Source organism: Archocentrus centrarchus, chromosome 1 (assembly GCF_007364275.1).
Source record: "Archocentrus centrarchus isolate MPI-CPG fArcCen1 chromosome 1, fArcCen1, whole genome shotgun sequence".
Lineage (NCBI taxonomy): Eukaryota > Metazoa > Chordata > Actinopteri > Cichliformes > Cichlidae > Archocentrus > Archocentrus centrarchus.
In genome coordinates, this window is record NC_044346.1 from 38493067 (window position 1) to 38517193 (window position 24127).

Sequence of the window (24127 nt, forward strand, 5' to 3'; positions counted from 1 at the left end):
CATACTCACGGAGGGAATTTAATTGGAAATGCTTGCTTAGATTTTTTTAGCCCAAGTGCTGGAGATAGTGTGGAAATTCAGAACCCAACCACTGGCATATATTCTGTGATTGTACAGTAATAAGACAATATTGGATAGAAATAGATAAAAATATTGAAAGTATTTTTAATATCCATCCTCTTCCACTTATTCTGTTCAGGGTCGTGGAGGGGCTGGAGCCTATCCCAGCTGACATAGGGCGAGAGCCAGGGTACACCTGTACAGGTCGCCCGCCTGTGGCAGGGCCAACACAGAGAGACAGACAGTGTTTCACACTCACACCTATGGGCAATTTAGAGTAGCCAATTAACCAGAGCTAACAGACATGGAGAGAACATGCAAACTCCACACAGAGACAGAGAGGCCTGGGCCAAGGTGGAATCGAACCCAGGCCCTCTAGATGTTATTCTAACTGTGAGGCACGCCACCGTGCTTCCCTGTATTTTTAATATTAAAAAAATACATTTTAAATTCACCACCCTTACTTTGGGTAACAGAGTCTTTACCTGACAACATAAAATACTTGTATTCAATTCAATTCAATTCAATTCAATTCAATTCAATTTCAATTCAATTTTATTTATATAGCGCCAAATCACAACAAACTGTCGCCTCAAGGCGCTTTGTATTGTGGGTAAAGACCCTACAATAATACAGAGAAAACCCAACAGTCAAAACGACCCCCTATGAGCAAGCACTTGGCGACAGTGGAAAGGAAAAACTCCCTTTTAACAGGAAGAAACCTCCAGCAGAACCAGGCTCAGGGAGGGGGGGTCATCTGCCGCGACCGGTTGGGCTGAGGGGAGAGAAAGACATGCTGTGGAAGAGAGCCAGAGATTAATATCAATTAATGATTAAATGCAGAGTGGAGTATAAACAAAGTAATTAAGGTGAATGAGAAACAGTGCATTATGTGAACCCCCCAGCAGACTAGGCCTATAGCAGCATAACTAAGGGATGGTTCAGGGTCACCTGATCCAGCCCTAACTATAAGCTTTATCATAAAGGAAAGTTTTAAGCCTAATCTTAAACATAGAGAGGGTGTCTGTCTCCCGAATCCAAGCTGGAAGCTGGTTCCACAGAAGAGGGGCCTGAAAGCTGAAGGCTCTGCCTCCCATTCTACTCTTAAGTATCCGAGGAACCACAAGTAAGCCAGCAGTCTGAGAGCGAAGTGCTCTGTTGTATCAAATCTTAATTACAGTCTGGCTCCTCCCTGACCCCCCCCCCCCCACACACACACACACACACACACACACACTCTAGAAGAATGGACAGAATGTGTTAATGAATTCTATCAGATGGAAAGATTAACATTTTCAATCCATATACAGATGAACAAGTTTACAATCCTATGGTCAAAGTGGGTATCCTATGTTAATCAAACACAACATTGATTAATAGAAAATTGTTAAAGACTTGGTTAATTTTGCAGGAAGTGTCCATTAGCAGATACTGATTGCGAGACTTAGACAGCTGCTTGCGCTGAACTGCTCTGAGGTGAACTGGATGTGCGTTTGCTTGTGTGTACCATGTTTGTGAAGACCCCTTTGACTTTTCGCCCTTAAGAAGGTTGTTTCAAAATTGAGACAGTGTTTGGAGCGCTGCCTTATGATGCTGCATTAATGTTCTTCAGAGTACCTGGAAGGAGAGCTGAAGAAGCCTGAGTTGTGCCTCTTTTTTATTTATTTATTTTTTTAACAAACCCTAACAAGAGGAGCCTACAGAGAACCTGTAGAGCTCATCTTGAAAGAGCAAATATGTTTGGCACAACAATGCATTCAGGTCACAGTTCTGCTTGCAAGATCAAGATTGACTGCATGAATAAACATGAATCAAGTGTAACACTTTGTGAATACTTCATTTTTCACTGTCTTTCCTCACAGCAGTGTTAATTTTGACAGCAAATTATGATTTAGTTTTAGTCACAGTCTTTTGACCAAAACATAATTTAGTTTTAGTCATAATTTAGTATCTGAATAGTTTTAGTTTTAGTCGATAAATTATGGTAAGAATATAGTCGACTAAATCTACAGTCGATTTAGTCTAAAATATAAAGGGTGTAAAATGTAAATGCTTTTTCTTCAGTTCCCTTGAATTAGTCATTATACACACTTACACAAAATTAAACATTTATTAAAAGTTATGGAATATTATCAATAATATTAACATTAGCGTTTCACCTGCTTCCCACACACCTGATCATTAACACCACCTTACTGAGATAATCCGAGCGTTTTACAGCAGGACGCTCTGAAAGGTACAGGGCAGTGTTCAGGACTAAGATTATAAAGGCTAATCCACCGCGGTGTGGAGATTTTCTCTAAACACAAACTGGGAAAAACACTTTACCCTGCATGACATTAAAATGCTGACCTTTGCATGGAGATCTGGGTGACTGGTTTGCAGATGCTGTTTAAGATTTGTCGTGTTTTTACCCGAGATAGTCGCCCCACATGGTTTACACATCGTTTGGTTTGTCACAACATCAAAGGACAAATGTGTCCATACATCGGCTCTTCTCTTTCTCCCTGCTGACATTGGTTACATCACTTAGTTCTATTGGAAGGAACGACCAATCACAGGCTAGTTTGATTTTCCTGGGTTTAGAGCAAATTTGTGCAACTGTGTGTTTGATTGGATGTTTTCGTAACTTGTCCCGCCCTGTCACAAAATTAAATCAGTTCTGATTGGATTTCGTCCCCGCCAAGCATTTTCATCTCATTTTTATTCATTGACGAAAGTGTCAATTAATTTCGTCATGGTTTTTTATCATTTTAGGTAGTTTTTATTTAGTTATTGTCTCGTTTTCATCATGAGAAAAAGGTCGTTGACGAAAACTATGGCGAAAATATTTCGTCAGCAAAATTAACACTGCCTCACAGAGATTACCTTTGTGTACTGCACACATTGTGATGGTACATGCTGAAAATTATTTGACATCATTTACTGATTCACTTTGGGCCAAAACTATTTTTTTTATATTTCAGACCCCCCCCAAGATATTTTGAAGCCATAGGTGCAAATTGGCAGCCGTGCTTCCAATTTGCACCTATGGCAAATTGGAAGCACGGTGGTGGAAGGCTAGTAATGTAGCCTTCCACCACCAAGTATGATTGAGGTGTGAATGAATAGTGCATGAAATTGTAAAGCATCTTTGAATACCTTGAAAAGTGCTATATAAGTCTAATTCATTATTATCTGTTCTCACATATTGTTGGCCATTGTGATGATAGATATCATGATTAGGAATGGGGCCATGGGTCCCTGCTACTTCCTCTTCTCCTCATACTTCTGAGATATCCCATCTCTGGTTTGCCCTCTCTTGCTTTTCTATTTTGATTTGGACAGACTTTGCACAGAACTACACACACTTTGTGCAGTTTGGGATTTGAATCCATACACGTGCATGTGGTCACTTTTTGTCATCCCATTCTCAGTGCAGTCCAGTCTGTAAAGCAGCCAGCATGTCACCACTGCCATGTATATCAAAGTAAAGGCAGTGGTACCACTTTTTTTGAGTGTTTGGGTTACCTTACCTTACCTAAGGTGCCCTAAGCCCAAGCCTATAAGTCTCCCTCTGGAAGTACTGTAGAGGGTTAATGATGCTAACCAGCAGCCAATTGAAAAGAAGCTTCCAGGTAGAAACTCAAAGGATTGTCCATGTTTCTCTGATTACATTAGCAGAGCTCTCTTCTGTTTTTTGGAGCTTTTCACAACTGAAATTAAACTGATGTGCAGCTCAGATAAACAGTGTTGTTTGTTTCTGTGCTGGTTGTTCAAAAAGTGAAAGTATAAGACGGACATAAAGAGCCAACAAGGGGCAACTCATCTGGTTACAAAAAGAAGTCCTGTAGACGTCTAAGAAAATGGCCCTTGGCTTACTGTGACCTCCATCCTCTTCCATTTATCCTCTTTGGGGTGGGGATATCCCAGCTGTCATGGGGCAAGAGGCAGGGTACGCCCTGTACAGGCTTCCTGTGCAGCATGTTTTCTTTGTGTGCAATCTTTTGGTAGGAAATTAACTCCATACTCTGGTTTTAGTCCTCTTTGTCAGTAATCTGCCAGTTCTGGTTGAAGCCTCAACACTTCATCTTCTTTGGGTTTTGAGGTATTAAAATTATAGGAGAGAACGTTTTATTTAGGAATTGAGAAATTTTGGGTCTACTTGGAGGAATCTGTGCATGTAAGTTGTACATGCAGGTTGAACCTGTGTAGTGTATGAGGCAGGCTTTTACAGTGTCCCGTGTTACAAAGCTTTCTTTTCCAACATGGCACACGATCATATGCTTTAGTCTCCAATAAATGATCCTCTGGCCTCAGCATAAAGCAGACTGTTTGGAGCCAATATAACCATTCATCTTCTTTAATCTTTGCTAAATTACTTCAACCTACAGTACACAAAGACCTGCTGTATTGTTTAGTTATGTCATAGAGCTGCTCCATCACCTCCCCAGAACCTTTATCTGATCCCTTCTCCTTAGTGCTCACCGATCAAATAGCAAAAAGCCACAATCAAACAGTTGTTTCTGGTCCCTTTTTCTTGCTTCCCCCTCTAAACACTCCTTTGTTTTTCGGTATTTATTACAGAGGCCATACTTGTGGCTTTGAGGACCTTTAATTGAACCCATGTTCCAAAGCGAGAGGCGGGAATCACAACGGACTGGGGTCAAGAACAACTCGTTTGAAGCTTAATGTCTCACTAACAGTTCCAGGAAGTTTTTCACTCAGAAACATTATGTATTGTAATATAATTATATGCATTTAGGTATATGCCATTGTGAATATATAGCTTTGTTGTTCTGGAGTGCTTTAAATGGTTGGCAGAGGGTCAGTGTGGAGCCCAGTGCTGTTAATCCAAAGGAAAGATAGACAACCCACCAGAAAATTGAATAAAAGGCAGCATCACATTAACGATTCTCCAGGTGAATTACTCAAATAGTCTGTAGTCTTATTGAACTCAATTCCAGCAGTGGGTGCTTGAATTATGAATTATGTACACAAACAAATCTTTTCTATGACAGGCGCCAACATCTGGAGCTGGAATATGAGGTGATCCACCAAAATAACCTCCAGGAAGAGCTAAAAACTGCAGTTCCTCTAATGTCCACTTGAGGCTCCCATGTGAAAATGTTTACAGCCTGATATAAAAATCCTTTTGGCCTGTGTGGAAAGTTTCCTCATTCATAATAACTGTCGCAGACATGTATGTCTGTGTGTCAAACCCAAAAGCTTTACAGATGCTACAGATGTTGCTTACTGTAATCCACCTCCTCTGTTCACTGATGGTTGTTCACAGTGGACATAGATGCTGCTTTTACTCCTCTTTCAAACATCTGTCTTCCCGGTCCAAAATGTGAACACTGGCATCCTCAAAGAGTGACCTTTGACCTTCAGATGCAGATTAACAGCTGAGTCTTGTCCTGTCGAGGTGGCTCTTCTATGTTGTGCCATCATTTGTGAAGAGGCGGTTTGGTTTCTCCAACGTAGAGGTCCGAGCACGCTTCACTGCACTGGACAGCATGTTGCTGATCTTGTGTTTGAGGGGTTTAACCTTGGGATGGACCAGTTTTTGCCTTAGAGTCCAACTGGGTTTGAAGTATACTGGGATGACATGCTTGCTGATTTTTAGGGTGAAGAAGAGGTGGAACGTCTTTGAGAAACAAAAAGAAGTCCAGTTGCCCTTTTTCAAGCTCCAGAGACTAGTTCTGATTGGTTAGTTTTTCACTGTTGCTGCTGGGCGGGAGGTTGGTCAGCATCTGTTGAGTTTAAACGCGTTGCATAAATGAACGGCCTCGACTGAAGTCGTGCAGCACGTCAAACTAGCAAATTAGATGCCGGCTAATTTAAAAGCTGATTGCTTTGCACAAGTGTTCAGAGCGAGGTTAAAGTGCACTACAGTGATGCATAAAGCTGTAAAAGCACACAGGCTTTCTGCGCTGGCATACTGCCAAACTTACCTGGCAAGTCCACCAGATTCATGGAGTTTGGCACCATGTTTCACTTCAGCTGTCCAACGTGTGTGTGTGTGAGTGTTGTTCATCACAGACGTGCTGACTGTGCATTAAAGGCTCTCTCACACACACACACACACACACACACACACACACACCCTCAGGAGGTCCTAAGAATTCATTTATTCTACAATATGTGGATGAAAACGTAACTAATGGTGCATTTTGCAGGATTTTGTGTGGATTGTATCTTATAGCTGCAGTAAAATCTTCCATAGTTCCTTCCTGTTGTTGTGCCTCTGAATTGTAGAAAGATGAAGTACAGCAGGCGGCTTTGTTTAAAGAGTATTTTATATATATACATATTCAGCTTTGAGCTTTTTTTTTTTTTAATAAACATACAATAAAACAGTTGATTTAAATGGACTTTGTTGAAATATCTGGCATAAATAAAGTCCAGTATTGAGTCCAGTACAGAAATATTCAGAAAACAAATCTTTGTCACTTTAGGGATGAAAAATATTTGAATATAAAAATATTTCTACACAGAAATATAAACTGCAATTGGCCAGCAACTGCAGAACAATAAAAAAAGAAGAAATCATACACTTTACAAAAGCTGATTTTTCCTTATTAAATTAATGTTTAGGGGGAGATTTAATCTGGGGTGAATGCTGTCAGTAGCACACAGTTTTAAAGGCACCGCGGGGCAGTAGTTAAGGCAAACGTTAGTAATCTATGTGAGGATGGTACGTGTGTCCAACAGTTTGTCTTCATTCATTTAAAACCTGCTAAACTCCTTTCTAACATACAGGCCAGCCGAGTTCACAGCTGGATTTCTTTGTCTTTTTCATGAGCCAGGTTTGAGCCATTTCAAGAGTCCTTAATAAAAAAAAATCATTTGCTAACCAAACATCCTTATTTCACGCCTGCTACAACATACCAACAGCTTCTCTTTCCTTTCAAACATCCTCAAACGTCCACAGAGCAAACACCAATGAGCACCAGAAGAACACCGCGGCGTGGAGCTCCTCTTCAGGAGCTTCTCTCCCTCTGCTATTCAACCTGAGGACAGTTTCCGTTTCGCACCATGCCGGGGATGCAGAGGTTCAGGTTGGGCACCCTCCTGTAGACGAAGTGGAAGACCTGAGCGTGCGGCCGGCTGTGGAGCTCGGCTTTGATTCGCTGAGGGTATGTGTCTGGGCTGAGCTGCTGGCTGGTTTCCTCGGTGACCAAAAACAGAGCGTAGTTCTCAGCGTCGGGGATCTTGAACTTGTGGGCGCAGAGCGAGCAGACCTCTTCCGTGGTGGTGTACGGGTGGACGACCAGCGTTTTGGCCGTGCAGCCCACGCCCGGCTCCTGCAGTGCGACGCGGAGATAGTTCTACAGAGAAAAGAGCTCAATTTAAAAATCTGTAAATGAGTGAAAAAGCATTTCTGAAGCAGAGAGCAGGCAGGAAACATGCAGTTACACAGATGTTACATGCAGTTGTTCCACTAGGGGGCGCTTTTCTACCACGAGCTGCATGCTGTGATGTTAGTGGAAGCGCCTTTCATGCACTTTTCCAAAGCCCGAGATCGGATTTACTCTTATTGGTACAACTTAAACTCACTGCCTGGATGGTCAAGGTCGGCTCAGGTCAGGTGATACCTGAAAGTCGTCCACACACGGCATTGAACGCTGGGCGGTCCGCCGGCGGTGCCACTGGTGCAGGGTGTTCCTGGCCTCGGAGCTCAGCACCCGGGCCGCCTGCTCCTCCTGGAAGTTCTTGATGAGGGACATGGCTCCGTAGGCGCTGGTCAGGTAGTAACCACCTGGAGTAAGAAGCAAAAACAAAGAGGGTTAGTTAAGGTCAGTTACCTAGAAGGGAAACCAGCTGATGTTGATAATAATTAAGAACATTCAGACACTTCCTCCTTTCTGCCAGAAATGAATCAGATTTGATGCATAAAAGGTCACATTTACTCACATCACTGATTACTGAACAGTCTCAGTTTACGTGCCGGACGGGCTGACACTGATGGGAAAATATTTCACTCCGTTTACAGTTCAGCATCCTTATTTTTTCCAGCCCATTAAAATCAAACACTGGCATTTCCTCGCTTTGAGGACTTTTCCTTCCTGTGCATTTTTCAGGTTCAATGAACCTTCGAGGTAAACTCGACTCAGCTGAGAGGGTCACTGTAACAGACCCCGACGAGCTTTCAGAGAGCTTCAGCAGCCACGTGCTGGATGCTGAAGGTAAAATACAGACCGAGCGGCTTTGAAAAGATGAAACAAAGTTAAATGACTTCAGACACCAACTGCTGGACAGTCTTTACGCTGCATTTTAATATTTGTCTGTGAGTGAACTTTGGTACACCCTGGACACGCCCAGTTCCCCCCAAAAATATGGCTGCCGGGCAGACGAATATTTTCCAATCAACAGCAGTGACGTGTAGATAATCATGTTTTACTCCCTCAAACAATAAAAAGCAGTAGAGTTACACAATAGCCAGTGACATGCTTTTAGTTACAAACATTACTCATAGATATTTCTGTTGCTTCATGCAGCGGTTTCTCTTTTAGCCTTTGTCACTTCTCAGATGGGTTACTGACTGAATTCAAACATCCTGGGTCACATCATTCTCGAGTGATCACGATCACAAAGTCGAAAACTGCCCACCCGCCTGGAAGGATGCTGACAGTGCACTAAAAAAAGATGAGGGGTAAAAAAATGAAATGGGGCTGGGTTAAGGGTCACCTGATGATGTGTAACAGCAGGAATACACCAGGTGAGGCTGGACACTCGAGGCCTGACTGCTTTCACTTGAATCAATGTTTGAGTCTCTAACAGGATGCAGCTTTTTTCAGAGCATCTCAGAATATGAGCAAAAAAAAAAAAAGCATCACTAAAAATAGCACCAGGTGTATTTTATTTATTTACTGTTAGTCCTGTGCAGCCAAAACTGTCCACTCCTGAAACTGCAACAGTGTAGCATCGAAGATAAAAACCCGGTTTATTCTCCGGGCTTTCAATTACTCAAACATGAAGATTTTTAGGGTGAACAAGTGGAGTATCATCTCAGTTTCAGACACAAATATCTGCTGATAGGTTGATTTTAGGTGTCACCACGTGGCTGTTTGAGAGTCACCAACCTGCTGTGGTTAGGCACAAACTAACCAACCCTGGCTCTTACACAATGAACACAAAGATGAAGGCAATGCACTCATTCTTCAGGCAAACAATGAGCAACATTTTACAGCTGAAAGCTCGTCATCTCCTGTCATGAACACCACTGATAAAGGTGTGACCCACCATAAACCTGACTGACCTGAAGCTGCCGTCTTTCTTGTTGTTGCTGTCGTCTCTGGATTATTACCTACTAAATCCTTCATTATGTTTACAGCTTCTTCCTGCAGTTTGTTGGAGGTTTCTGAGCAGAAAACAGCTCCAAGTTTGCTCCTGCTGCACAACATTAAAGCTGTAAAACCAGAGCAGTGAGGAAAACGAGGCTGTACAAGGTGCAGTGTTCTTAAAGGAAACAGCAGAGTTTACTTATAAACCTGTGAAGGCTCATCACTACATGCAGCAGCTTTAAGAAACAGCAGGAGACGAATGATCAAAAATATCCCTGCAGCATCCTCACACTATCAGCTGTGACAGCAAACCGCTCCGGCTTCCACCTAATCGTAATCTCCATCTCCATCCATTAAACATGAAGCTTCCTGTTCACACACAGTTAAAATGAGCGACCCTTCCTCTGACCAGGTCACAGGATGGGGTGGACCTCCTTTAACGGCCCCACCTCAAGAAGGAAACATCCAAATAACCTTAAGGCGAGGTCTTCAGTCTCTACTGAGCAGCTTCCAAATGCAAGAGCAACACTTGGAATCAGATCTTTAATCGGCTTCATTTGTCCTGGAATAACGAGGGAACAGGCCTCACCTGGCCATGAAACTGCCTGTCAGGTAATTGTCCAATTACCTTTGAGCCTCTGAACACCTGTAAATCCTGCGCAGTAAATGCGATGATTTTGTTGAACCTCCTGAATTAAAGCTGAAACTTCAATCACATCTGTGTCACGTCACAGTCGGGTCAGTCTGACTGTAATGTCACTGTGATGTCACAGCATCCTCAGACAGTGACTGCTTCTGTAAGGTGCTAACGTGCTGCGTATTGGGTGCTACTGCACACCGGCAGGAGGACGTACCCTCTCCTTGGAGCAGGGATGGATCCAGCAGCTCCATCATGTACTGGATCTCTGTGTCCAGCTGCGGCGTGTCGCACTGAGCCACCACGTAAGTCAGCATGGGCAGGAAGTCGTCGGCACCGTACATCCTCCCTGGAAGGAAACAGATGGAGAGCAGAGAGGCGTGTAGGTGTGGTGGTCAGAGTTAGCATGGGCTTGTCTTCTTTTACTTTTTGTTTTAGTCTTTTTAATAACCGTGTATGGAGGGCGATTTAGGCAGATCAGTACAGGTATTACAATAAAAACACAGAACTGTGTGAAAGCAGCTGACTTTATTTTAGTTAAAAAAATGCTTTTCACATTTAAGACTATAATAAAGTGGGTGGTGGTCACACAGGTCAGGCAGAGGAAGGAACGATCACTGCTGGGAACAATCGGAGGAAACTGAGAGAGAAAAATGAGACTTTCCCATACCTGAGTTATCCTGCATGATGGTGTAGATGAGCTTACACACTCGCAGCAGCAGCGACACCTTCTTCTCGGGGGAGTACATCTTCCTCATGTTCAGGAGCTTCTGGCGGATTTTCTCTATGGCCACGGCGTCAGGGGGCACGGCGCCGTCCACCCCGAGCTCCTCGGGCTTCTTGGTCTTAGCCAGGGCCAGGTTTTCCCTCAGCTGCTGCCAAGCTCCACTGCTCACCTGCAACGAGAGACACGACACATCACTGATGTCTTCATCTTTAGCATCACCCGTCTCCGCGTTTATGAGGACAATATTTCTGGGAAGATGTTCACCTGGAAGTCGTGTAAAGCTGTCTCAATCACGCTCTTCAGAGGCTTTAAGACACATTTGTGCATCGCCTTCTCCAACACCTGGTCTGTGGAGACACACACACACACACACACGTTTATGAGTAACCAGTATAGATAAAGAAATTATTAATTCATTAAGTAAACACATAGCGTGCGTCACTGTGAAATGATACTAAAACTCCATCAGTTACTGTAAGTCTCATGAACGCTGCAGTTACTGGGAATAAAGGTGGAGATTTACTGGATTAGTAAACATCACATGCTAAACAGTCAGCGCGCTTCAGCACACACACACACACACACACAGCTCAAACACACTCAAACCCTTAAACTTCCAAATTTCGTACATTTGAAGGAGAAACACGACACATTACTGGACACCTTCCTCAAATATGGCTCAAAGTCAGGCTAAGATTTAGTTATCAGGCTTAAATGATCCGAGTGTGTCGTCTTTAAAGACCGAATGCTTTTAATCTGAATCAAAGTTAAACCGAGAGCAGCGACCTGCAGTGAAAGGAGGCTGAATGTGAGTATGACATCACAGCGGTTTCAGCTGCCTTTGTCTTTTTATTTATACTATTCAAAACGAAACTAGGATTTAATCTTGTATTTATTTATTTATAATCATATTCAGTCAGAAACCTCTGAGAAATAAAAATATGATAATTTGAGCTGATGTGTTGCAAATGTCTCTCAGTCTCTTTAAATCAACAATTTTTCAAATTATTTCTACATGTTGACCTTAATCCAGTCATCTTAACCCTTGAACCCTTTAACCTTTTTATTTTGAACTGAGTTTCTTTTTTAAAGCCTCCTAATTCACATGTTACCAGTTTCATGACTGTGGGGCCCAAATAACCAGTTTTGGGTTTTATGGTCAGGAGGCAATTTTGAAATATAATTGAGTCTGTTTATCAGGGCAGAGTGACCCCCCCCCCCCCCCCCCCCCCCCCCCAAATAAATAAATAAATAAAGATAAGGTAAATTAGAGACTAAGTAACAGCCTCACGAGGCAGGAACAGCTGCAGTCTGGTGCAGGTGGAAATGATGACAGAAGGACAGTTTGTATCCAAGTCTGCTTTCAGACTAATAATTAACAACTAATAACTTAATAACTAATTCTGCCATGCAGCAAACCACAAAATAATCCAGTTACCCACAGACAGCTAATGTACCCTGTAACGGCGTCTGAATTTATAACTACAGAATTACTTGTTTTCAATTTTATTAATATAGCACCAAATAACAGGCGTCTCAGGGCACTTTGTTCTCTGAGGTAACGAGCCTTCAATAATAAACCGAAAATCATCAGTTTTTAGTCTGATTTCATTCAGTTTAGCTTCACTTTTGCTTTGGTTTCTGTTTTGTTGTTTTTATGAATGTCTGACTGTTTAGTTTTAGTCTCTTCAAATATTATTGAAATGTAGACGTTACAATACAAACACAACACATGTTCACCAAAGCCTCTTCAGGCTGTCCTCTGTATTTGTATTTTATTTTAATTAATGTGTAAAGTATATAGTTTCATCAAGTTTTTCTCCTGATTTCTACTTTTTATGTTTATTTCAGCTCAAGTTCCTTCACAAGCTTTTTAATAACCGCGCTGCATGCAGGAGGAGAGCGGCAGACAGTCTGAGCTTTAAACCAACCTGGATCCAGACGCTACATGAGTGTAGAAACAATGGCTCCATCTGTACCTCTGAGCCACGTCCACAGGCTTCAAACCATTTCCTCAGCTATGCCCAGCATGCTGCATTCACACAATCGTGTGTTCATTGTTCTCTGACACAAATATTCACGCAGCACAGGCAACCCCAGCCTCCAGGCACTGTTTATGCCAGACTTATGCAATGATTTATGCAGAACAAAGTACAGTGCATGCACGCACAGGAATCCCGCTGCTGTGGAGAACACAGGAGAACAGGATGACTGCGTTCCACCTAAGATACTTCCCAATTATCCTGCTCGCTCTGTACGAGAGCCAAGTGCTGCGGGTCACCTGAGTTTGGCAGTTCTTTGCTGCACCCTGCTTACAGCAATAAATCTGGAGTCATGAAAACGGGGGAAGGCCCGTCCGTCTGGATCAGTCCGTCAAATCTTTGTGTACACAGTGAGACGACTGGACCTCCTGACTTCCTGATATGTTGTTAGGTTTTATCTCAAAAGCTCAACGGCTTCAGGCAAACATGCACACCTACATCTACGGGAACACCGGAAACACATTTGAAATTTCGCGGTTACTGATTTACAGCCTGCCTTTCCTCGTCATTCACAGTCTCCCTGTTTACTTACGAGCTGAGGTGAGTCAAAGAGCCTCCCTCTGTGAGCCGATCCTTCTGCTCGCAACAATATTTCAAGTGTTGCAATCGCTAAAAACAACTTCACACCTCAAGGTCTTCTTGTTCCTGTGAACCCCGGAGGTCCAGAGTCAGCATGTTTTCTGCTGTAGCATAACGGCCATCCTCAGGATCTCTGTAAACACTTTGTGCCAGAGTCACCCTGATGCAAAGGCCTCAGCCAAGGCCGAATGTGGCCCACAGGAAACACTCGGGCCAGCCATCAGTTCTATCTGGGTAGCCAAAGTTTATAGATTTCTCTCCTGCAAACTTCTGCTACTGGACATAAATCTGCCTGCTGTATTAAACATGTTTACATTAGTTCTCCTCTCCAAAGGGAACCTTTGTGAGCGTCAGATGGTTTATGTGCACTCTGTTAAAGGATCATTTCTGTCCCCGAACAAGGCTTTGCTGTTATTGTTTACAATGAACAAGGGGATGTGAGATGTGTGCAAAGACATGCTTACATATTCATGCAAAGCCGGCCTGATTGGAATAAAACGTCCCTTTCAGAGAGTTTGTCATATGTGCAAACTATTTTTTCAGATGTCCTAGAAAGTGGAAAATTAACACTTTTTTAAAATATCCAATAGATGGATGGATCCCTTTGGATCTTAAACATACGCAGCAATACAGCAAATGAAATGAAGAACCACGAGTACAGACATTTAATAACACGCCACCACCAAGTTAAATATATATGCTTAATTGACATCCTTGGCCTTCAAAGTCAGACTCTACAGTGTGAGATTATACCAACAAGCACAGGCCAGGAATAACTCAGTGGGGCACAGCGCACTGGCATTTCTGTAACTCGACACTGGCGGTGAGGCAGACTAATATGGAAACACGGCGGCACGCTTCAGTACTGTCAATGAATTTTCAAACCCTTCTCTGAATCACCAACTTCCCAGATTATCAGGAATGTGAAGATGTAGAGAACTGAAAGCTGTCAGAGATCTCGGACTGAGACGTCACACACATGCTCACGCCTGCACACAGATTACAAGGTCAGGACACACAGTCCAAACTGAGCAAACATTTAACTTTAAGACTTACCAATCTGGTCCTCAGGTATGAGGGACTCTATAGGAGGGTTGAGCTCAGAGCTCTGGCGCAGGTAGGCCTTCATCTGTGTCATAAACTGCCTGAGAGTCTGCAGAAAATCCATTCCTGATGTGTGACAGCTTCGGTTCTCCTGAACGAAGCAGATGTAGTCCTGAACCAGGGAGCCGAAGTACGAGCTCTTGTCTCTGGACAGCTCGGCGATCCTTTTCACCGCCCGCCTCTCCGGGGTCATGAGGGAGCTGAGCATGCCGCTCACCTTGCTAAAGCGTCCCTTCAAGGCCCTGGGGAGGATGAAAGAACTGCCGCCAAGGCTCACGCCGACCCTTCGGCTCCGTGCTCTAAAAGACGGACGGAGGCGCATTTCTAGGTCCGTCTCCATGCCGACTCCGTAGTCCTCTTCCTCTTCTTCCCCATCGTCATCCTCCTCGCTGCTGTCCTCCACTGGGTCTTGGTGATTTAGGTGTAGTGACGGGCTCGGCGCCAGACCGAGGGAGAATCCTGGAGACTGGGAGTATTCCAGTGAGTCAGAGGAAGAAGTAGACATGCTCATGTCACTGAGCCGCTGGCGTCCCCTCTCCTTAGGATCAGACGGACTCCCGGCGTTCTCCAGCAGCAGATCCGCAGGGATCGCAGATGGAGGCTGACATGATGGCAGTTTGGCACGAGATAGAGCCTTGGCAATGGTCTCATCATCCAGGGCAATGTGGCAGCGGTGGGCTTCCAGATCTGGCTTCTTTGGCCTTGGAGGCGGTGGGTTTGAAGACACGGGGATTGGTGAGCTGGCAGTTTTGGAAGAGCTGCTGTGCTTGGTGCCCATCGGAGGTCGAGCGGGTGCCGGGCGCTTGTTGGAGGATTGGGGCTGCCTTGCAGCTACTGCCGCTGGCATGCTCTTGGGTCTGGCGGTAGCTGCTGGAGGTCCAGGTGGAGGTGGGGCAGGACGTCGGCGTGGCATTGAGCGGGGCGGAGGGGGTCGAGGGGGAGGCGACTGCGATTTGCTGTTCAGTTTGATTTTATCCAGATGTGGCTCGCTGCTTTGGCTGCTCATTAAGGGCTTTGATTCCTCTGCATTCTCCACGCTGGACTTCACAGCCTGTGAAGACAGCTCCCCCTCAGAGCTGCTGCGGCAGCGCCGATGGGTTTGGAGAAAGAGGGGGTTAATGAAGCACAGAGGACCGCTGGAATGCCTTCTCTCCAGATGAAAGCAAGTTGGAGAGGCATGGGATTGTAAAGTTGCTGGCGCACTGTCACAGTGAGCCTTGGTATGTCTCTGCTGCGACCCCTCAACCTCACTGTTCCTGCTGGTCCTCTGGGGGCTGAGGGTCCGGCTCAGAGGGCGGCAGGGACGGGGCGAGGTGTGACGCTGACTGCACAGCGCAGAGTCCCAGAAACCTGTAACACACCGACATAAAGAAGCGCTCAGAGGCAAACATTAACCAACGTTTCCTGAACTTCCACAGAGGAAAACTCCTCCGAGAGCAGCTGCTAAGTTTAAAATAAAGTTTTGAAAGAGTTTTCAGCAGTTTCTCACCAGCAGCTGAGGAAGTTTACTTTAAGTTTTCAAAGTTTTGTCGGTCTTTCCTGCTCGTCTGTCAGCTAGAAGTGTGCTATATTCAGTCCCGTGCCTCTGGGCTCTGATTCACTGGATGCCGACACACACCCAGACACACGAAGAGGGAGGGAGTCGCTAATCACACAGTGGGAGGGCACTAAACACTCCACAAAGCACACAGTCCCTCCACCCCTTTCTTCCTGCTCTGCATTTCCTTGCAGCTCTGAGTACATTTAATATCCATCTTCTTTCCTTCTTTCTAATTTCTAGTGTCAGATTTACAGATGCCCGTGAATCTCGTGTGAATGGCTTCCTTCTTCTCTTCCCTTATTATCCTGACAGTCCAAAAACATCCCATAGCAGTGCAGAAAATGTTCTCACTCCACTGAATCACTCCATTGTTTTCAGCTGCTTGGCAGGACAGACCTCATTCTAACGCTCTCTGCTGTAAGAACAATTTCAAAATAAAGTATCCATGGGTCGTAAACACACGGTTACACCACAAAGATTTAACCCCCCCTTAAAAAGAGCAGGCAGCACATAACGCACACTCTTCACAAAACTTAAAAATGGAAACATTAACTCTTGGGAAATGAAGAAGCAGCTCCAGCTGGTGGGTCAGTTTCATACAGCTTATATTACTTTGGTGTCCGAGGACTGAAATCCGCCTGTGGGATGTGAGCAGTGAGCACCTGATGCTGTGGTGTCCGTCTGCAGAGCAGCACAGCAGCCAGCAAACCTGAATGACCAGCACACGTAAAACTGACTGACCACAGATCAGACTGAGCGCACTTCCTCTTTATCCAAGTGAGACAAGCCTGCACTTAACTCAGAGGCTACAAACAATACATTTTCTTCTGGCGAGGACAGAGCCAAACTCGCCACATTAAGGTCAAAATATTCTCTTAGGTAGGAATACATTTATTAATTCAATGCAGACACATCTATATTCATTCACTTATACACATTAAGTTACTGACAATAAATCTCATCACTTCCTGCTTCAAATAAAACTACAGGAATGTTCCTTCAGAGATGCTGTAAGGCTTTTATTGTGAAATATCCACGTGCCTGTAACACAGACTGTATATAAATGATGGAAGAAGTCACTGTGATGTAACCCATGTTTCCCGACTCATTTTTAAAACCTCAGTACTGTCGTGTTGGCTGCTGCCATGTTGTTTTTTGGACCCCATAAATACCACGTTCAGATGAGAGGATGACTAAATCATCAGCTATTGTTAGCAACGCGGATACCTGCTAAGTAACTAATAATTTTAAATTATAATAACTACTAATTTCCCTGACCAAACTGGAACATAAACTACTCAGATATACCTCACAGCAAACCAGATTATTTGTCAGATTACTCCAGAAGTGATTTTTTTTTTTTGTAGCAGGTTGTAAAATGTTGATTCCTGCTGTAAATTTGAGCATTTTAACATGTGAGTCTGTGGGAACTGACTCACTTTAGGAGTCAGCCTCAAGTGGACATTAGAGGAACTGCAGTTTTTGGCTGGAGCACTTTAGCTTCACTTTTCTCTGTGGGGAGACAAATAAGGCACATACCGCAGAGGTAGGTGGTATGCATTAAAGCAACCTTTGGTCCTGTCTGCGTTTTCTTTAAAGTGGCAGCAATAATCTGTTTTTATGCTGCAAAGTATTTTGGCTTTTTAGCCACTGAATGGGAGATTAAGGGCTAAACTGAGATGACCAAACCCGTAACACTGCTAAGATTAGTTATGCTGATCGTGATAACCTTAAACTGATTCATGGCACCCTGGGGGGAGACAGACGAAGCATAAATTGTTCTTTTTTGCCCCCTCAGATGTGCATGCCCAGATTCCACAACACAGATGGGGGTGGTCGGCTTTTTGTCTTTAAATAGAAGCAGTGACAAAGGGGAGTTTCCCTTGATGGCAGGATGAGCTTTCAAAGGCAGTATAAAAACTGGCTAAAGCTTAAAAGACTTTGCAACTGCTCTGATTCATCATAAACTATAAGAAAAGCAGTTAAAAACTCCGCACGCAACTCCGCATGCTTCCACCCACATCCAATCACAGACGAACGTGCAAAAACAAATGACAGTGTTTCTTCCTTGTGATGACGTCACTTACTGCACAAATTATGCTAGCACTGATGCCTGAAAGGCTTTTGTGTTTGTATAGAGATCTGAAGGCTGTGTGGTGGTATGTGTGTGTTTGAACAGCATTAGGCTTTCTGGAGCTTTCCACTTGCCACTCCCTTCTCCCCCACAGTCGGTGCTGAGTTATGTCGTAGGCTTCTGCTGCACAGAGCTGACTCACTGCAGTTTCACAGGAGCTCAGCTCAGAATACCTCAGCAGTGAAGTGACTGTGCTATGAAACCCGACCTGAATGGTCAGTGTGAGGAAAAACAAATGAAACACCTGCAGACACAAGAACCGCCCGTTTTCTCGTTGCTTTGTCTGCCTAATCTGGTACTTTCACAAGTTTCAGTGAGCAAACATTTAGACTGGAATGCAAATTAAAAAGAAAGTAGCTTCAGTAGCTTTAGTAGTTTCATGCACCAAGATTCAAACAGAGTTTACATCATGTTCATTTATGTAGCACCAAATCAAACAACTGTCACTCCAAGGTGCTTTATACACACTACAATAATATAGAGAAAACCCTATGAGCAGCACTTGGTGACAGTGGAAAGGAAAAACTCCCTTTTAACAGGAAGTAAGCCTCCAGTAGACCCAGGCTCAGGGAGGGGGGGGGGGTCATCTGCCCCATCTTTCCAGCTGATATGAACTTCACGTTTCTTTGGTAAGCCCCATCCATAAAGAAAGGGATTCACACATCATTTAGTAGCATCAATGTTACATCCCGTTATCACTGCAAGCCAGAGAACTTTGTCAATGAATAATAATAATAATAATAATATCTTCCAGTGTGCAGGTGTGTCCTGAAAAGACATTCTTTCTCAAGGCCACTGGGGGGCGACACCTGCAGATGCACCTGCAGACCTCCAGTCCTACAGCAGTCGAGGTGGAACAGCCCTCTGTAAACACTTTGCTTGTGACTTCATGAGCTCAGTCACCTATTTGAAGTCATATTGAATAAATCCATTTTGTAAATTTTGATCATTTTTAAGGAGGATTATCGAGGATATGGATCATTCAGATCTGTCGCTTGATCATTACATCTGTTTTCAAAACACTCAGACAGTGGCAGCAGTGTTAATTTTGATTTAGTTTTAGTCATAATTTAGTATCTGAACAGTTTTAGTTTTAGTTGATGAATTATGGTAAGAATATAGTCGACTAAATCTACAGTCGATTTAGTCTAAAATATAAAGGGTGTGAAATGTAAATGCTTTTTCTTCAGTTCCCTTGAATTAGTCATTATACACACTTACACAAAATTAAACATTTATTCAAAGTTATGGAATATTATCAATAATATTAACATTAGTGTTTCACCTGCTTCCCACACACCTGATCATTAACACCACCTTACTGAGATAATCCGAGCGTTTTACAGCAGGACGCTCTGAAAGGTACAGGGCAGTGTTCAGGACTAAGATTATAAAGGCTAATCCACCGCGGTGTGGAGATTTTCTCTAAACACAAACTGGGAAAAACACTTTACCCTGCATGACATTAAAATGCTGACCTTTGCATGGAGATCTGGGTGACTGGTTTGCAGATGCTGTTTAAGATTTGTCGTGTTTTTACCCGAGATAGTCGCCCCACATGGTTTACACATCGTTTGGTTTGTCACAACGTCAAAGGACAAATGTGTCCATACATCGGCTCTTCTCTTTCTCCCTGCTGACATTGGTTACATCACTTAGTTCTATCGGAAGGGACGACCAATCACAGGCTAGTTTGGTCTTCCCGGGTTTAGAGCAAATTTGCGCAACTGTGTGTTTGATTGGATGTTTTCCTAACTTGTCCCGCCCTGTCACAAAATTAAATCAGTTCTGATTGGATGTCGTCCCCGCCAAGCATTTTCATCTCATTTTTATTCATTGACGAAAGTGTCAATTAATTTCGTCATAGTTTTTATCATTTTAGGTAGTTTTTATTTAGTTATTGTCTCGTTTTCATCATGTGAAAAAAAAAAAAAAAAGAGTCATTGACGAAAACTATGACGAAAATTATTTGTCAACAAAATTAACACCGTGTGGCAGCGAAAAGGCTCATCTCAAGGCTTCACCATGGGACTTCACCCAGGTGATGTCACAGTAGCTACATCCACATTTTATGCCACCTATGTGGAGCCACAATGGCCACATTAATGGGAAATACACCAGGTAGAATTTCCCATGAATTACGACTCAGAGATAACCCTGTAAAAAATTCCGCATGTTGATGTAGGACGTGTGTTTACAAAGCAGTAATAAAGGCTACCTGCTCCGAGCTGAGCCACCTCCTCCAGCTCCTTCTGGGTCTTGGCTGAAGCTATGGCCTCTGGGAGTTTGAGTGTGAACGGCAGGATATCTCTAAGTAAAAAAAACAGGATTAACACGAGGATAAAAGAAGTGAGACACACACAGAAGGAGCTGAAGTATCAGTGGAATTAATGGTGCACATTTATGTGCACACGTGACGGCTTCATGTTGTTCAGGTCTTCGTGCACACTGTCCCTGTTTGACAGCGACGTCCTGCAACAAAAGTGATGATGCCTGAAGTTTGGTTGGCAAAACACGACTCAAACAGCGGCACACAGAGAAGTGCTTTCACAACACACCCTGTGTTTTCTACTGCACTTCATTAACTCCACTGTAACACAGCTCCGCAGTTACACCACACACACCATGCTGGGACAGTGACGTTACACAGTGAACATGCAAATAAAGACAATATCTGAGAATTTGTGAGATTTTGGTGCCTGTTGGATCCTCTGCTGTGTTGTGTCTGCTGTTTCTTTCAGCTCAACTATTTCCTGTCTGTCTGCGTCTCCCCAGCTGGCACGAAGTAAAACAAGAAGTGAGAGCCCCGGGCACTGAGAGCGGACTGCTTACTCAACATCATTTTCATCCATTAATTTTCCATGCTTGAATCATCACAACGCAGCAGCAGCTCGAGGAAAGAAAACCAAACAACGAAGCTGGGTGATTTGGGGGGTTTTACCTGCTGATACAGTAAAAAGCCACGAGCCGGAACAGGTCTGCAAAGCTGATCCTGGATCCCTCGAGAGAAAAGGCTGCAGAAAAACAATGAGACTGGATCAGAATTCACACACTGCACTGCAGGCGTTTACAGAGAAACGTCTGACCTAATCTAGTTCATACCAATGAGATTATATTTGTGTTAGAACAATTAAATAAAGGCCCAAGAGGGGAAAATGTGCTAAAAGCCAGAATTACTGTAAGATTTTATGACTGCTACATTTTCTGAGACCACTTTCTTCAGTTAATCAGGGTTTCTTCTCTACAGTCACTTTTTGTAGCTTCATTTTTCTGCCGCAGAGCTCTGAAATCTCCAGGTACCGCAGCACCTGTCCACTTCTGGACAGACAGGTCAATAAACCAGAAAAGCAACAAGTGTTACAACTTCATTTATCTCCTCCAACTGTTTTCTTCTGCTCTTGTGAACTGGCAGTTATAACACAAAGGCGAGAGTCCACCAGTCCATAAATAACCTAGAAAATAACTTTTCTGCTCATTTCATTTAATTCAATTTTATTTATATAGCACCAAATCACAACAAACAGTCACCTCATGGTGCTTTATATTGTAGGTAAAGACCCGACAATAATACTGAGAGAACCCAACAGTCAGAACGACCCCCTATGAGCAGCACTTGGTGACAGTGGGAAGGAAAAACTCCCTTTAACAGGAAGAAACCTCCATCAGAACCAGGCTCAGGGAGGGGGGGTCATCTGCTGGGGGGGGGGGGGGGGGGGGGGGGGGGGGGTCAATAATAACTAATGATTAAATGCAGAGTGGGGTATAAACAGAGTGAAAGAGGTGAATGAAGAGAAACACTCAGTGCATTATGTGAACCCCCCAGCAGACTAGGCCTATAGCAGCATAACTAAGGGAGGGTTCAGGTCACCTGATCCAGCCCTAACTATAAAAAGTTTTAAGCCTACTCTTAAAAGTTAAGAGCTCTAAGTTCTCTATTTCCTCACCTCCGTACTTTGGAGGGGTCATCTGGGACTTCTTGGCTTTCTGATTTGGAGAAGTGGCTTTGAGCTTTTAGTTTCTATTTACAGTCTCATACAAGGACAGAAGTTACTCTTCTGTATTAGGTGTTCAGGCAGAGTTTCGAGTGGGAACCTGCTTGTAGCCTTGTGTTTTTTAGATATAATACAATGCTTTAGAGTTCAGTTCAAACGTGCATGTTCACGGGCAGCTTGATAAGACAGGCCAACTGTGGAACAGCTGACCCACATCTAAAAGCCAAAGCAGGCCAAAGGCGCTGCGCTCCCTCCCATATGTGCTGTCATTTCAACAGGGAAAATCCACAGCTCGTATGTCATCACTTCCTGGCAGTGTAGCAGCTCCATGACGTTATCACATGGCAGTCCACAACACTCCAGGCAGTTGAGTTAATCTAAACTCAAGGTGAGACGGCCCCAAGTTTCACTTCAGCTGTTTCTTTAGACAGAAAAGTATCACCAGTCAAAGCTGATGAAACTACTCAGAAAGTTGGAGTTTTCCAGCATCTGTAACTCGAGTACAGGAACGATTTAAGAAGGAAGCACAAAAATGAGACGAGGTCACACAAGGAGCGAAAAATGATTTTACAGATGCAAGTGTTAAATAAAATGTTTTTTAGGTTTAATTTTGGTTCTAATTTAACAACATTTTGGCTTCATTAACTTCACTGGATACTCTGTGTGACTCATCCACTATAATCTGTATTCCTGCTCCCGTCTGACCTCCTCACCATCAGGAAACACGGGAAGTCGTTTTTTGGTTCTTGGTTTCCTTCGGTCGGTCCTTAAAGCTCATCCTGGACTGGGAAAAAAAAAGTTCCTTCTGCCTGGAATCTGCTGGAAAGTCAACGAATGTCTCCTGAGAGCTTCTCACTAAATGAATTTAAGCGACCTGGAAGCTCCTGATGCTGATGTTTTGCTTTCTTTTGCTTTCATGTTGAGAATTTTGGAGTTTGATCTCTTGATCTTGTGTGTATGTACACATTTTTTATATTTGTGTGTGTGTTACTGGTCTGTGTCGCCACTTCTAATTGAACTGCTGCCTGCCTTTGACAGGATACTGCTAATTAGTTTTTCTTTTAACTTCAGGAGTATTATTTTCTCTGGCTCTTTGTTTACTTGTGACTCATTCTGTGATTTATCCGGCTGACTAAATGCTAACTGTAAGTTTTAAAATCCTCCTACGAGCAAATCTTCATAACTTGGGAAAGTTAGCATGAGTGCAGGCGGTTATTTTTAAGCCCCGACGTAAATGAATGAGGAGAGAGCCGCAGCTTTAATTTCAGCGGTCGCTGGGACATAAAACTAAACTGAATCACCAGACAAATTAAAAAGGTTTCACTGCCGCCTCACAGACTAAACAGTCGTTCACCTTTGCTCTGCACATATGTCAGAGCAATGATTTGATTGGCTCTTAAGTTTTCCCAGATTTGTTGTTGAGTTTGGGGCAGGAATGGGAAAACTGCCACTTTTGCCATTAAGGAATTCCCATAAATCCTTCTATTCCCAATTCTTTGAGCGGTGTCTCTCTCTTTAATAGTCTATGGTGTTATAAATTCATACCAACAATTTTCATCATATTAAAAAAACCTGGAAATTAGTAGTATACAGTCATTAAATAACAGCAACATTTGCGAGTTTCACATGTGGGCGTACTGGCTCCGGTCAAACTCTTGGTTCTCATTTCTGTGGGTTTATTTTTGGGCTTCATATGCAGAGGTGGACAGGAAATGGCGCATTTATCTCTGACCCGGGGACAGAGTGGCTGCAGAGGTGGCTGTGGTTGAAAGCGTAATCGTCAAAGGACCAAAACAAACTGAAAGAACAGTTAAAAAATTTCTGCCTCATCTCTGCCATCAGCTTTTTGTGCCTTAAGTGAATCAAACGATGCTTTAAGTCCAACAGAAAGCACGATACAGTCAGTTAAACTCGTTACTTACTGTACTGACTCTCTCTGACGGGGAAGTGACTGATGGAAGTTCCTGATTCCTGATCCTCCTCGAAACGCACGGAGAGGACCTTCCTTTGCAGAGCAGCCGACTTCCTCACCAAAAACACCTG

General features: G+C 43.6%; 1 protein-coding gene across 3 annotated transcripts in view; it reads right to left on the reverse strand.

Annotated features, from left to right (window-relative positions):
• Window positions 1-6366: 6366 nt before the first annotated feature.
• LOC115788218 (ras and Rab interactor 2) overlaps window positions 6367-24127 on the reverse strand; it is a 33576-nt gene continuing 15815 nt past the window's right edge. For 2 of the 3 annotated variants that reach the window (XM_030741174.1, XM_030741168.1), the window contains exons 5-13: window positions 24007-24124; window positions 21034-21106; window positions 20311-20402; window positions 14371-15768; window positions 10958-11040; window positions 10637-10862; window positions 10184-10315; window positions 7641-7804; window positions 6367-7373 (exon numbers count right to left, since the gene is read on the reverse strand). In XM_030741174.1, coding sequence (XP_030597034.1) covers window positions 7047-7373; window positions 7641-7804; window positions 10184-10315; window positions 10637-10862; window positions 10958-11040; window positions 14371-15768; window positions 20311-20402; window positions 21034-21106; window positions 24007-24124 — 2613 coding nt within the window. In that variant the 3' untranslated portion in view covers window positions 6367-7046. Of the gene's footprint in view, window positions 7374-7602; window positions 7805-10183; window positions 10316-10636; window positions 10863-10957; window positions 11041-14370; window positions 15769-20310; window positions 20403-21033; window positions 21107-24006; window positions 24125-24127 lie in introns of all 3 variants that reach the window. The other variant, XM_030741183.1, reaches the window with a different exon arrangement.